Here is a 16,181-nt window from a genome sequence, read left to right on the forward strand (position 1 = left end):
CATATGTATGGATTTTTTGACATAGTAAACTTGCTCTGTAGCTCACCTGGTACAGCACTGCACTTGCGATGTGGCACTGGCAGGTACGAGTCCCGTGAAACACAAGTCAAGATAAAAAAGCTTAAAGACTTGTAGAAGCAAGCTAAAATGGTATGGTTGCTTTGCAAATGGATTTTTTTAAAATACTTTTGCTTTTGCAAACACCATTGGTTAGGTTTAGAGTAGGGTTTATGGCGTATACGTACTGTATGGTGGTAGATACGTTATTTTTTAATTGCAATAGAGCGTTAACCTATTAGCACCACTCACTGAACATTTCATTTCCCAACTGCCACGATACAACCAACATAATAAAACATTACAAGATTTACGTTTCAAATAAAACCAAACAAGCACTCATTGGACATTTTACTTTGAAAGTGTTGCGAAACACTGTAATATAAAGCAAAGCAATGTAATATAATTTAGCAGAAATGCCACCACAGGCACATTTTTCCAGCAAGGCCTTCTATCGTTCTTTGACAACACCTGGTTTCTGTTATTCAACTTTCAACATGGCGGTGCCATGGTGCAACGATGATATCAGACGGTAAAGCCATGGTACTGAATAATTATCTGATATTCCAATGGTACTCCAAGGTACTTCAAAGAATACCAGGGTATATGCCCAAAAACTTTGTATTATCATGGTACTTTTTTAGTTAAGATGAAGGTCTGTTCTTCTGAAGCTGTTTAGGACTGTTTATTAATCATCAGATGTTAAAAACTAAAAATACTCCAGTCAATAATGGTAAATTAATTAGGTACAGGGCGTAGCTCATACTGTAGCTCCTTAAAAATGTGCTTGTAGCTTAGCTACTAAACAACTGGGAGCTGCCAGCAAGAAAATGAAAAAAGAAACAATTGACTCCAATTTCAACAAACTGCTCCCAGCAGGGCAGGGTAGGATAAGGCCAGACTAAATTAAGACAACACAGCACATTTGCTTTGGGTATTCATGTTTACATTCAGATTCTATTCCTGGAAGTTCTTGCTCAGACGCCTGACAGCATTCAAATGGGTTGGATGTTGATTAACAACAGCAGAATTTTCATTTTTGGTTGAACTATCCCTTTAAAGTATAAAATCCCAGTTCTTTTTTCTAAAGGCAAGGGAAATGGATGCATCATAATATATGAACAGCTGGTACAAAAACAACACCTTAGGGCCTCCCTTGAACTAAGCAACAACCCACATCTTTCAGTGTATTTTAAAATGCTGTGAGCAAGGAAATTAGGGGCATGGCGGACACGCACATCCCACACACACCAACACCATCACTGTTTTTAGATGAGGCAGGGGATAAATCTGAGAGACAGGGAACAGTGTGCTCTTGGCGGAGAGCTGAGGTAACAGCAGTGGCAAGCAGATTTGAGATTTGAGCTGTATTAAAGTTTATCCCTCTGTTGATGGCTATGTGTGTTTTTAGAATTGATATACCGTGGCACACCTGCTGAGAACACTGGGATAGGTAAGTACTGCAGAGCACAGCCCATCTTTGAATAATTCAAGTGTTGGCTAAGCATCTGGGCCCTACTGTACGTCTAAAAAAACATGGCATGGCCAAACTGTGCATCAATGTCCGTGCTGAACACCACTATCTTTAAAAAGGAAGATGCTGTGTATAAAATTATATTTAACATGTTTATCTCCAGATTTTGCATTTATAAGCATAGTTCATCCAAAAAATCATACATCATTTTTTTACCCTCATGTCATTTCAAACCCATTTGCTGTTATTTTTGGGGGTTTTTTGGGCTGCAAAACGATTCTTCAAAAAGCACATGAGACTGGAATGACATGATGGTAGGGCTGGGCGATAAACGGTATCATATCGAGATCTCGATAAAAGCTCTGGCCGTTTTGACTCGCTTTGGATTACCCTACCAGTCTATAACACAGCAGAAATAAACGTGACAACAGCCAGTCCGTGCAGGGAGCCGGTGAGGGCAACAAAAGCAAAACTGAACTTGCATTACCCTCCAAAGCAGAGGAATTGGTTGGGTAAAAAAGGTAACACAACGTCAATTATAAGGGAGTGGTTCGGGTTTCTTAAAAGCAATGAAGTGTATATTAAGGGCCGGTTTAAGCAGAACATGTATATGGACACCGGCACGGACACCAGCATGGGCATCAGCACGGAAACCTTGCACGGACACCGGCATGGAAACCGGCACGAACACACCGTCACAAAAAACGTGAATTTGACTTGACACAGACACCGGCATTGGCAGGGGCAATGGCAGGGGCACCGGCACGGACACCAGCACGGAAACCCGGCATGAGCACCAGCATGGACACCGGCAAGGAAACCCGGCACGGACACCGGCACGGGCACCGGCATGGACACCGGCACGGGCACAGACACCGGCGTGGACACCCGGCGTGGACACCGGCACGGCACGGAGTCCCGGCACGGACACCGACACGGAAACCCGGCACCGGCACGGACACCGACACGGAAACCCGGCACATGCACCGGCACGGACACCGGCAGGGAAACCCAGCACAGGCACCGGCACGGACACCGGCAGGGAAACCCAGCACAGGCACCGGCACGGACACCGGCACGGAAACCCGGCATGGACACCGACACAGGCAAAGGCACAGACACCGACACGGAAACCCGGCACAGGCACCGGCACGGACACCGGCACGGAAAACTGGCACGGAAACCTGGCACGGACACCAGCATGGACACCGGCACGGAAACCTGGCACGGACACCAGCATGGACACCGGCACGGAAACCTGGCACGGACACCAGCATGTACACCGGCACGGAAACCTGGCACGGACACCAGCATGGAAACCGGCACGGACACAAAAACGTCACAAAAAACGTGAATTTGACTTGGTTACATGAGACTCACCAACAGCGGTTACATAAACAAAATTAGACAAAATACAATGGAAATATGAGGGCTATTTCTACACCAAGACTAATGACTAAGAAGAAACACCTGTGAACAATCAAGACGATCAACCAATAAGAACATAACACCAGCATGTGTTTACATAGAAAAACAATGGGAAAAGTATAGGGAGTGGAGAACAAAAACCCATTCTGTGTGAACTGGCCCAGACGGTCTGCAAAATACGTCGTTGGTCAGTTCCAACCAAGGCGGGAAAAGCAACAAACCTTTTCCATCAACTAAAAAGGGACCATCCCAGCGACAACACAGAGAATACGAAATGTTTCATGTCTCATGTTAACCTGTGTAGCATAATGACTGGTTTACAATGCACTTTTTACTAAAATGTTTACCTTTAAATTATTTCATAGATGTAAAACCAATGCATAGTTAATATTTTTGAACTATATCTAACAGTGAACTATAAATATTTGCGATGTTTGCTGCTACTATTTTATATCGTATCAAGGCAACCTAACTTCTATTGTTTTAAGGCAGAACAGCATGTTTTCACAGTTAAACATTTAAGTTATGTTATTCTATTTTTGTTAATAAACTATATTCTAAAATGTAATTAAAGAACCCTCTGGTTTCTCCAGGCTCCAGTCAGTCGGGATAGTCTTCAGCATTATCAAATTATCTATCATGATATATAAAAAAATATTGTATTTCTCATATTTCTTGCTATATCGCTCAGCCCTACATGAGGGTGAGTAGTATTAATTTCATAAATAATATTACATATGGTATGAGCCTGAATAAATATTATGGCCTTGAGCTTTGGTGCTCATGAGTGAGATGTAAGTTTGAATCTTGCTTGTGACATTTTCTGATTTCTTCCATCATTTCTTGTCTTTGCTCCAGTCATATTGAAAAAGTAGCAAAATGGCCAAAGTAGAGATAATACTGTATATTCAGTATAATCTTTGGAAAAGATATGAGATGCCAACCAAATATTTAAGATTGATTCATCTTTCACTTGAGCAGGAGTCATCAATCCATTCCCCATCATCAATTATTTTCAGAAGGAAGTTATGTGGCTTTAACATAAATATACGTATTTCTATATATATAGCGTTACAGTATAAAATTACAGTAATACAATGGTTTTTACATTTAAATCAGCATTAATGAAAACAATATATCATTTTTCCCATTACATTACTGAAAATAAGATTTGTGCATCACAGCAATAAGAATGTAAACTGTGGAGGGAAATGTACTTCAAATATGTCACCAATTTCCAGAGACTTCCCCATTTATGTCACAATCCTGAAAAGTGAGCCATTGAGCTGCAGTAATCATAAAAGCTGTGGCTTCGTTTAGCTGAAAGGATGATGACATGAATTATTGAAGAAGATACAAACACAGATCTGATTAAAACCCTCCAGCCTCTCTAACTGATGAGGCAAACACCATCACACATCTGTGTAAGCATCACCGAGCACTGCCTGATTGGATAAAGGGGGGTCATGTGACTTCCTCGCATGGGCACTGGGTAGGTCATCTAGTCCCCGTCGAGTCTGGGGGGGAAAAAAATGGTGTATGTGACTGATTTAAACTAATCATACTCTCCGGCGAAGGATTAAAAAAAGAACGATGATGCAGTCGAAAATATTACATCATCTAGCATTTAGAAATGCAAACATAAATGGAAAGTGCAAGAACAAGAACCAAAACAATAAGCATGCAATGATTGATTTATTTTGACTCGAGATGAAATTAGCAATCAGACGCCGAGCGCTCAACATGCCAACACAGCAAAAGTGAAATTCCGCAAGCCCTCATGCCACCTTCCCATCAATCCTCTTAACACATGTGTTTCCTCAGCCTCCTGCGCAAAACCTGCAGGCCCAAATGATGCTTTTCCATGTTTGTTTTACTTCTCCCAATCTCTCACAGCATTACACAACTGTCAGACCTGGTTAGTTTCACCTCTGGCATTGACTGGAAGTGATTTAAATTTTTACACAGAGTGGAAAAGATTCCATATTCCCTTCCGGAATATGTTGTAATATTCAGGAGCTCGTGCAGGACACCTTTGATGCACTTGACTCAAGAGTCTCACGGGCAAGGCGGGTATTTGCAAACCCCATTAAAACTGAATGAGTGTCTCACTCTCTCTGGTTCGCTAAGAATAAATAGCCTAGCGCCTACTGCTAGTGTCAAGACTTTCTGTTATTTTAGCACCATTGTGTTTTTATTTAAATCGAAACAAGTTACTAAAAACTACTTTAAGAATGTGAGTTTACTTGCTTAACGAAACCAAACAACTAGTCTTTATGTAGCGACATGTTAACAACTTAAGTTTTTAAAAAATATGACACTTTCAAAATGTACTTATAAAACCACGTTGTTAAACAAACCGAGAGTCTCTTTACGCAATGCTATCGCTAACCACAGATATTGGGCCCTATATTAATGATCTAAGCACATGGTCTAAAGTGCACAGCGCAAGTGCACAGGCATGTCCGAATCCACTTTTGCTAGTTTAATGACGGGAAAATGGTCGCACCCGGCGCATGGTCTAAAAGGGTTGTCCCTATTCTCTTAATAAGTAAGGGGTGTTTTTTGGAGCGTAATGGGGCGGTTCTCAGTACTACCGGGACTGCCGTCATGCTGGTATCATCAAACTTTTTTTTTAAGTACCTAGTACCGGTGCGTTTGACGACCCAACTCTGCACAAAGTGAACTTGAACTATGTGCTAGTCAGAATGTGTAAGTCATGTTGTGAATACTTTAACTCATTCTGTAACAATACACTAAAACACAAATAATAAGCATTTGCACTCTCGATGACTAAAATGTTATTATCGTCAACTAAAATTAGGTGCAATTTAATTTGGAATAATACTGACTAAAATGAATTAATTAATGTAAAAAAAAAATAGAACTTTAACAAAAAAAGATGTGTAATCCTGAAAAGAATGAGTTAATTTAAACACTCGTGCATGCCGAAGCGTTATTGCAGTGCATTTCTAGCCTGGTTAAACTGGATTGCTGGTGGTACAGCACAGAAAAGAAGCGCAGCTGTTTAGTGAATTTGCCCCAGTCTCTTTCCCAGTTTTCCAGACCATCTCTTATGTTCAAGCCAATCTGACTCCCAGTGAACAGAGCAGAGCAACCGAGAGTCCTCAAAATATGCATTCTGCACGCAAATTACAGTGAATATTATGGGCTTTAGCATAGCAAACATGACATGGCCACATAGCATCAGCCTTCTCTGAAGGCAAAAATAGATAATCCCATTCCTTTTACATGGCATCATTTTCCCTTAGGGATTTTTTTAAGGGTAAAGCTGATGACGTCTGAGGTTGGACAAGGACAGAGCTCATTTTTTTTCATTTTTCTCATCTAATGAGCACTGTCATGTGTGTAATTCCAGGTGTGAACATGAAGAGGACTCGGAGTACTTTTATTTCAAGATAGGAAGGCAACAGTTTAACAATTAAGTAAATCTAAGGGTAGGACCAAAATCGAATATGGCAATTCTATCAACAAGAGCAAAGAAGACGACCGCCTGATTTAATTACGCAAGCGATTCCACAAGCACAAAGAGAATTATGCGAATGCACATGCCTAATTAGCTCAGAATATCTGCGCTCCGGTTTTCCCGCATTTTTGCTGGAACAACGCTTTGACTATATTTCAAACACCTCTAGAGTCAAATGAGGCCACAGCTATGAGTTCCGTGTAAATTAACAGTGGTCGAGTAAAACGAGGACAGATTCTGATCAGGCCCAAAAGACAGACAGACAGAAATGCGCACAGCTGAGCCTGTCTGGAGCTTTGAAGTAGGATAAATGCCTCTTAAAAAATGGGTGCGCTATAAAAGCTTCAAAACAGAATTAAAATCAACGACATCCACCCTATGCGAAAAGCTCCATAAAACAAGTGATGTCTCTCTTTATACATCTATTGACCCTTTAATGTCCTTTCTTCTCGCTCACAAACCAGATTAGCCCCTCCCCAGCATAAACCTTGTTTCATAAGCCTGAGGAGATTTTCAGGTGTGAGCTGGCACTCAATTTCATTACCGGTTCTCTGAATTGTGTATTAATCTGGCAGGGGTCAGCATCAATCCCTTTATCTAAGCAAAATAGAGCAAAGTGAGGGAGCAAAACAATAACTCTTAGGTTTATGGCATGGATAATGGACATTATAATCTGTTCATTCATTAACAAAACAGATTAAATAAAACATATTTGTTTGTCATCGCTCCGGGCAAAGGAACACTTTTAGGGAGACGATTGGCATCAGATGGTTGGATCTAAGTATTAGCTCGACGCACGTGACCTGAAAATGACTGGCTTGTGTTACAGCAGATGTCCTCATAGGCAAGTGACAAACAAGAGAGCTGTCATATAGCAATAAATGACCAAGAAGCTGTATAATAAATTCAAAACATTAGGGATCGATGATATTATTATCAATGATAAGCTGATATTTTCATGTTATGGCTGCTATTATTATATATACTATTATTTTTATATTTGCTAAAGATTACATTTAACAGTGTTATTATATTATTAGCGTTTTTAGAGATTAACTTTTAAGTGAGTGTTAAATGGAATAAATAATATCGGCCAAATAACCAATTTGGAACCGATATATCGTCCATCCAAACAGAAACTAATTATGTTAAGCAAAAAAATTATTTATATTATATTATACTGTTTATATAGGCTACCAATAAATCCAGAAGCTGTTAAGAAAATGCAAAAAATAATAATAAAAAATAACTGTTATTGAATAAATACTGTCAGTTTTCATACCTTGAAAAAGGGTTATCATTAATGAGAATTCAAAATAAAGTTCCATTTATGGTGGTCCAGGCCTACATTTCAATCTGAGTCTAAGAAAACACTCCCAAAAAAGTAAGTATGACCACATTATCGAGTGATCTGGATACTAGCCTATATATTTCACATTATAAAGAATTATCCAATAAACTGCCATTTTTGCTCCAAACCTCCTGAATCCACAGGCCAAATTATAAGATGGAAGAGATGGTGGGCAACCTGATTGAAGTCATTCATCTCTGGAGATGAGCTGTTTGCAAGCTTGTCAAAGCTCTGTACTGATCATTCATCATGACACGGTCACTGCTGAACTCATAACTGCAATGTGGAAATATGGTTATTTCATAAACAAAACAGCATTGTATAAGTTTGTCCCAAGCAAAGGGCAAAAAGCACCTTTTGGTATAGCGTTATCTAGAAGAACATAATTACTATAGATTTGTTATAACGACAGAGTAATGTCGAATTGGGGTTATGGATTTTAGCACCCGCATGAATTTGCCCGGGCCCTGCAGCAAGGCTCTTAGCAAGCTGTGCCAAAAAAAGAATGAAGGAGGGAAAAAATAACCTTTTGTATATATGGAAACAGAGTGAGCGCCTCAGACTCGACATAATCAACTTTCACATGGGCTGTTTCACTAATGAAGCATGGAATTGTCGGAAATGAGAACATGTCAGCTGTGAAAACGGTCAGTCAGGGAAGCAGATCAGCTGCTTTGGTCATCGCTGACATCAGCAGATAATTAACTGGTTCAGGACTCTAGTGGCAGTAATTAGACTGAGAGAAATACGCATTACGAAGACTGAATCCCGTCCTACTGGAAACTGTAATTGTGTTTCTGTCTGAGACGGCAAACGTCTACTAGTTAAAATGTGATATTTTCGCATTTCAACACTGGTGTGCAGCGTCTTTTTCCTGGCAGGCTTTGATCCTCTGGAAAGAATCCTGGTGCTAACAAAGCCGGCTCTAATGTAATTCTATGGAGTGTGTTAAGACTAACAAAATGGATGGTTAAAAGACAAGCCAAAAGGCTTAAAAAGGCTTAGAGTAATAAAATCATGCTCTTTATGTAGGGTTTTCACCTTCACTGATGCTATTTACTGACCATATATAGTGTTTGACATCTGTGTGGAATTTAACAAGCCATTATGAGAAATAATGCCAAGGCAGCACTGTATTGATATTCCTTCAACATTCTGGTCAGACTATTTATAATATTTATGAATAATTAGTCATTTATATTATCAATCATAATGAATCAAATGACCATTGTTGTTATTATTATTAATTAATTATTTATAAAAGTATTTAACTTCTGCAATTAATTCAACCTAAATAGCTTAACATACTCTTTTCTATAGATAATAACAGACATTCTGGGAAGGGGTTTGTTCAAATTATTTATATCATTTATTAATTGTTAGTTATTTTTATCATTAATAATAATGAATCAAAATATTATTATTTAATTATTAGTAGTATCAAACTTATTAAATTAAAGGGTTAGTTTACTCAACCTTAAAGGCCCACTGAAGTGCCTTTATTCAATGTGCAGCATTATTCAATGTGTTGATGTAATTTCCACTTAAAAAACGGGAAGATGGGCGGGATATGTCAAACAGCTCCTCCCCTTTTTAAAAGTAGCCAATAGCGTTTAGTTTATATCACAGTTCGGCCAGAGCCGTTGAGCTCGGTAAAGCCGCAGTTTCCTCCTGATCGCTAACCGTTTCTCCTCCTAATATTCTGTGTAGAGTTCAAATGGGTCCGATACGTTTTCTGGTCTGTGCCGACTTGCGCATATGATCCGTTCTGTGCTATCGTGTCTCTGTACCGGAGCAGACTGTGTGCGCAGACTGTGTGCTTGTTCCCAATCCCATATATAGTGCACTATGTGCCATTCACCATAGAAAATAGTAAATGTGTGAACAAGTGACAGATTTCAGCTGCAGCTTTAGCATCTATTTATAATGTAGGGGGCGGGACGCTTTAGATTCTAGAGAGCATTTGATTGGACTGAAAATCTGATGAAAGCTTAAGTGCAGAGTGATGTCATCAAAATTATGAATGCATTTTGGTGGAAATGAGAGACTGCAAGTTTTGAACGCTTATATCTTCTAAATGCAAATTTTGTCATTGTTTTGAAGGACACTCACTTATATATAACAGTAAGGCTAACATGTTCATAGTAAAAGTAAAAAAAAAAACTTTTTTAATTTCATGGGGACTTTAAGGTTGTTCCAAACCCTTAAGGAACAGTTCACACAGAATGCGTTTTTCCATTCCACTGCATTACTTTTCCATTCTTTTTTAATGTAAGGCGAACGTCATTAACCGTCATTGTGCTTGCTGTGTTTAGGCTATATGGTTGATAAATGTTTATGTTAATAGAAAGCCTAAATTAAATCTGTTCATCATATAAAGCGATCAAATCTCTTCAGAAAATTTGGACTAAACCGATCTCTTTATGCCATTTTTGAAGTGTCAAAGTGGTAGTTGCATAGACTGTCAATGGAGGGACAGAAATCTCTCAGATTTCATTACAAATATCATCATTTTTTGTGTTTTGAAGATAAACGAAAGTCTTACGGGTGTTAAACGACATGAGGGTGAGTAATTAATGTCACAATTTTGTGAACTAACCTTTAATATAACCCAAATAGCTTAACATACTCTCCATTCTTTTTGTAAATAATTTCAGCCTTATTCATAGAAAAATTCATTGCATGACATAAAATAAACAATATATTGATTTCTAAAGCCATTTTTTGTAGCAAATGTTTCTCAGCAAATGTTGATATGCAATTCATTTGATTTATTAATCAGTATATGATGTAATTAATCCGATTAAATTTTATACACGATTGACAGCCCTAGTAAATACATAATAATATTATGCCAACCTCATCTTTAACCATATCAATATTTCACTGTGATGTCATTTTTTTTTAACCTAAAGTCTTTTATGTTGTAAACCATTTTAATGGCAGTGTTAACAATGTAAAAAGCTCTCCCTTTGTTCTCAGTCATTTCAACAGTACATGGCTGTGAATCAAAGACTCCCGCAGTTGTCATCATAGCATGTTTTTTTGTTTTTTTTAAATGCAGCTCCCCTCTTGAGGGTGAACAGATGGGTTTTTGCAAAGATGCTTCAAACGTTTTGATGGGATCAGTTTGACTAGTCCAGGTTTTATAATGCGAGTTAAAGAAGAAAACACCACAGATTTCGTAAAGAGCAATGAGAGACCTGCTTCTCCAGTTATAATAATTCCACACACAGCACAGAGGGAAAAACACTATGCCTACTCCATTAAAACTTGGCTTTGGTTCCATGTTACACTGACACTGTCTACTGACAAGTGACAACACATCCACATAAAATAGTCAATTAAAGCATGAATCCACTGTAGTTAGGTTCAACTAATTGCTGAATCCAGTCACTGCAGGTCTGAGGCCGCAAAAAGGTCTTTGAAAAGCAAACGGAGCAGTTCATCACTGCCATTCTTGGTAATACACTCACTCTTTCCACTCTGGTCAAAAAAAATGTAGATCAGTTCCCATGGCAACATAGCACAGCAGGCTCCTGTTGACTAGCAGAATCATCACTGTAGGGGCATTGAGGAGAGATGCCTCATCCTCAGCAAGCCACAAGTGTGTCTGGCCATGCGCCATAGACCCAGCTCAAAGCCAACAAGGACAATAGCAGTTTTATGAATGAGAAGGCAAAGGCTCTTTACCTCTGTGTATTAAGCCTATGGTCCAGACCGATGCATGTCTGCGTGCCCACATAAAACTAATCTGGTGTAATTCTAGCTTTAGAAATGCATTTATCTTGTAATTCTAGCTTTAGAAAATCTAATCTGCTTTTTTCGATATCTGTATTTCAGACGTTTAAGAAGGGCCATCACGCCTGGAGTGAGTTCACATCATCAACGCTGAACTTGTTTGCACAAATTAAATCATTTTTTTTGGTTAAATGTTATTCCGGTCCTCAGGCACAGGCTAATGATACACTGCAGCATGAATAGAGAACACTGTGGAATTGAAAGTGCCATATTGATGCACCAGACATTTCTACACTCCAGTATCATTTTCAGGAGGAAAACATCTGCAGTGTGATGGGGTCAAAGGTCAAGCATATTAGGAATACATTCAACAAAATATATTTCAACAGAAGGCAACCTACTTGGCTACTGTCACTGATATGGACTGAAAATCAAGTTGTATCATTATTAAATGGATCTCTAGAATACTTGCTTCTGGTTGATCAGTTGCACCGTTCACTAATTAATTCTTTTTTTTCTTTCTAAATCCATAAAATATAACAGCTGTGATTACCAGAACTTTATACTCTTAAAAATAAAGGCTCCAAAAGGGGGTTTTCGCAACAATGCCATAGAAGAACCGTTTATGGTTCCCCAAAGAACCTTTCAGTGAACAGTTCTTCAAAAGAACCATTTGTTTCATTCTGATAACCACCATAAAACACAGGTGGTATTGAGACAGCCACATGTAGAATCAAAGCTCATCACACAATAGCCTAGGTTTTCCACACACTGAGGTAGATACTAGATGGTGCACAAGGACCATCTATTAACTTATTTGGTAAATAGCCATTTGATATGGGGTAACGCATGTAATGATCACAAAATAAAACAGCTCAGGTTAAAACAGCACCAAACACAGCTACATTTAACAATGATTGGTTCCCGGAACGTTCTCGGAACGTTCTGAGAATGTTTTTTTATGGTTAAAAAAGTAAAATGAATTTGACACTTGGCTTTTGACAAGAATAAAGGCAACAGTGCCATCAGAACCACTTTTGTATTTTGTATTGAATGAATTGTTCTCGTATTTACGGACTCAACTTTGTTTTCATGGTGCACTAGCGGTTTTGGAGTCCGTTTGACGTTCTGTCGTATGAATGTGTCTTGTGTATGGTTCAGATTTTATATGAAAGCAATCCGTTCTAAATCATGGAAGTGTTGTGACGACGTATATTATTTCGGAACCATGAGAGCAACAAAAACATAACCGCTAGTACTCACTGTCCTTACGTTGATACTCATGTTCAGTGGTTTAGACCCAGAAATGAAAATAACAGTGTGAAAAAGGAGGTAGAATTGAACCCAAGTTCAAACCAAACAACCGAACGAGTGTTATGGTGCGTTCAAGTCATGTCGAAAAGATTGTGTTGAACGCACATGTATGCCACCACAAAGTCGTAAATACGAGTGGGAAGCTCGGGATTTTCTTTAAGCCCCGATCTGTATGAGTTGGGGGCGTGTCTGTCTATAGCCTGGTTTGCAGATTTGCGCAAAACTTTTGCGATATTTTCTAAATGTCGATTAAAAACTATTGCGAAATGACGGCTTTTCCATTAACCGATGTTATACGACTAATTATAAATATACATTTTTGTTTTTCCTCTCGCGACAAGTCATTCCAAAAATCATGGCAACAGATTTACGTAGCCTATATATCGCAGCCACTGCACTAGCCATTATTTTTATATTTATATTTCTTTGTTGTTTAGAATCCAGTATTCCCGTAATTCTTTTGTCTTTTTTGAGTTTAATAAAGAACTCTGTCTCGTCTTCTGTCCAAACATACCCCGTTTTCTTCAAAGAATAATTGACTTTTACGTAAGCCAGGTGACGTGAATGCGAAAAAAAAAATCCATTGCAGTTTTGTGAAATATTCCTTATTCAAATTACCAGAAAAACTGTAACTTTTTTTTTGCGCTATATGGGAGTTTTTGCGAAATTGGATTGTGGGCGTATTTTCAATTCGCAATTTTAATTTGTGCAAATTGAAGGGTAACGGAAATGCAGCTTGTGAGAAACGTGACGGAACACCAAAATATTTATAGGTTTTTAATGGTGACATTGTCAGACTTTTTATTTACAACAAAATAAGCTAATTCCCTAAACAAAATATAATAGCATTGTAATAACAATATGTAATGATAAAGTTTACACGCGTTTCAAAACCTTGTGTAGTTAATTAAGAGAAGGCACACTGCCATCTTGCTCCAACGAAAGTGACTTGAACTTAGTAGTAGTCAGTAAACACGACTTCTCAACTCGTAAATACGAACCTCCCAGGAGGACAGAGACGTTTCTGACTTTGAACCACGTGACTGTTTTCCTCCATTTAAAGCCTGATTAAAGCAAGAACCAATAGAATTCGAGTGCGGGCTCTAAAGGAGACATTTAATTGGCTACTGAATAAATAGTCCAACGTCCCTTCACTGAAGCATCGCGTTCGTGAACTAATTAAGTAAACAAAACATATGGTTTGTCAACCATAGACATAAAAAATACAATATTTGATATGTCTATGTTGTTAGCAAACTGAATAATCAAAACATTTCGTTTAGGAACGAACTGAATGAACAAAATATCCCATCTTGTTTGTAAACGATATTAACGAATCAGCCATCTCGTTCTCGAACTTTTAAAAATCGGTTGTTTTGTAGCGAATCTGGCGCATTTCGAAGTAACCTGCAGGAAACGTCATGGAACGAATCAGTGAATTAAAGTGTTTCGTAATCAAAATATTCGAGATGAATCCCAATCTCCAAATTCCTTCACCTCGGCCACTTGGTGATTTTTGCGAGTGCGCAAAATCACCACTGAAAATGAATAAAAACGTCTAAGGAGCGACAGACCACAGCACTGCAGCACCGAATGCCCTGGTCTGTTTATACACAAGTGCTTTGTGATGTAGGGCTCTACCTGCATCTTGTTTTTGTCTGAGAGGTTTTGTTCTGTTTTGTTCGCAAGCGGCAACAGGAAACCAAACAAATCGCAGACACAAAACACACACAAGTGGTTAAGATCTAAACAAATAGCCTATGTATCGTCCGTCTTAATGTGATAACGTTTTCATAAGAGCGAGTTTTTATTCCGCATTGCGTTTAACAATTAGAACCTCCGAGTATAGTTCGTTTGAAATGATTCGAAATTCAAAGTCAAACGTGCAGTTTCAAAACATTCAAATTAAACATAATACCTTTTTTATGGAAAGGTTTTGAAGCTGGACACTCAAACAGGTTGTCCACAAAATAACCCAAAAAAATATCTCACCGTCTATGGCAAATATGGACGGAACCAGGAGCAATGTAATTCCAACAGATATCAGACACTTGGTCCACACACCGTCCAGGTTAACATATTTTCGGCACAAGGACAAGCCTATCCATTCCGACATGCCTTGGGTTCCAGCGTTGCCATTCCCGCTATTGGAGCCCAAAATGTAGAAATCGTTACGCGCATTTCTTGGTGCCATCGGGCTAGAGATAAATTCAGCAATAGGCCGAAAGGTCCCGAAAAAGACATTTGATCTATCCTTTACAGTTCCTTAGACTGAGGTCTTCTCTCCACTGTTTTTCTGCTCTATGTCAGCATTGAAACTTTAAGGCGATGCGTCTGCAAAGCGCATTCAGAAGCATCCGTGACCACCACATCAATCACGCGCGCGTTATAACAGCAGGTTATCTATCACGCTTCATGAAACGAATATTCAGCATAGGAATCCATGAGCGTCAATCCTATAATCCCGCTATTATATTAATGATGCTGCGACGGAAAATCGGCTGCTTTTGATTGGGAAAAAATACCGCGTCTCCAAGCGAGTGTATTGCAGGCAAACTGGTGATGAGGCAGGCGCGTTATAATAAGCACTGATGAACAAGAGGAAGACGACCTCTGCTGGGTTTACATGAGGATGACTGCTGCTCATGGATAGGCCAATAATAAACATGTTCATCGAAATCATGCTGTCTGCTATTGTGGGAAATTCTACGAAATTCCTTAGGATTTTATATATTATCAGCCTTTTTATACTGTCTTTAAGTGGTACATTTAAAAAAAAAAATAATCTAAATAATACAAGTGGCAAAATTATCATTAAAAGAATGATAACGTAATCTTATAGTATATTTCAATGTCTATAAAGCAAGAGGTTGACCGTTTCAAAGTTCTGAACTCATTTCATAGTTAAAATACCTAGTTAACAACAATCCGTTAAGTTAAATGTCACAGTTAAAATATACATTATACTCAACTAAAAAGTGGACGATGTAAGGGAATTACAGCAATAATTTGATTTGCAAATAAATAACCGGGTTTTAAAATACGTGTACTTATTAAAGAGATTTTAGCAGAATAAATGTCCTTGTATAGGCTACCTATAAGCATGTGTTACATAACAACCGGAAGCACCGATATAAAACGTCATAAAAAAATTGTGATTCCATCCGCATGATGGCGCACTTTCGTCAGTTTCCACTTAAGTTTTTTGGCCTGGTACAAGATTATATTTTTGTTTAGACTTCATTAATATAATATAATATAATATAATTAATATAATATAATATAATATAATATAATATAATATAATATAATATAATATAATATAATAT

At 38.4% G+C, this 16,181-nt stretch overlaps 1 protein-coding gene and 1 long non-coding RNA gene across 6 annotated transcripts in view; one reads left to right on the forward strand and one right to left on the reverse strand.

Annotated features, from left to right (window-relative positions):
- kiaa1549la (KIAA1549-like a) overlaps positions 1 to 16,090 on the reverse strand; it is a 53,718-nt gene extending 37,628 nt beyond the window's left edge. For all 5 annotated transcript variants that reach the window (XM_082158882.1, XM_082158881.1, XM_082158879.1 and 2 more), the window contains exon 1: positions 14,845 to 16,090. In XM_082158882.1, the coding sequence (XP_082015008.1) occupies positions 14,845 to 15,046 (202 nt within the window). In that variant the 5' untranslated portion in view covers positions 15,047 to 16,090. The remainder of the gene's footprint in view (positions 1 to 14,844) is intronic.
- Positions 1 to 16,181, forward strand: part of LOC309489940 — a 275,593-nt gene that overhangs the window by 233,399 nt on the left and 26,013 nt on the right. The window lies entirely within an intron of this gene.

This window comes from Leuciscus leuciscus (genome assembly GCF_965113295.1).
Source record: "Leuciscus leuciscus genome assembly, chromosome: 25".
Classification (NCBI taxonomy): domain Eukaryota; kingdom Metazoa; phylum Chordata; class Actinopteri; order Cypriniformes; family Leuciscidae; genus Leuciscus; species Leuciscus leuciscus.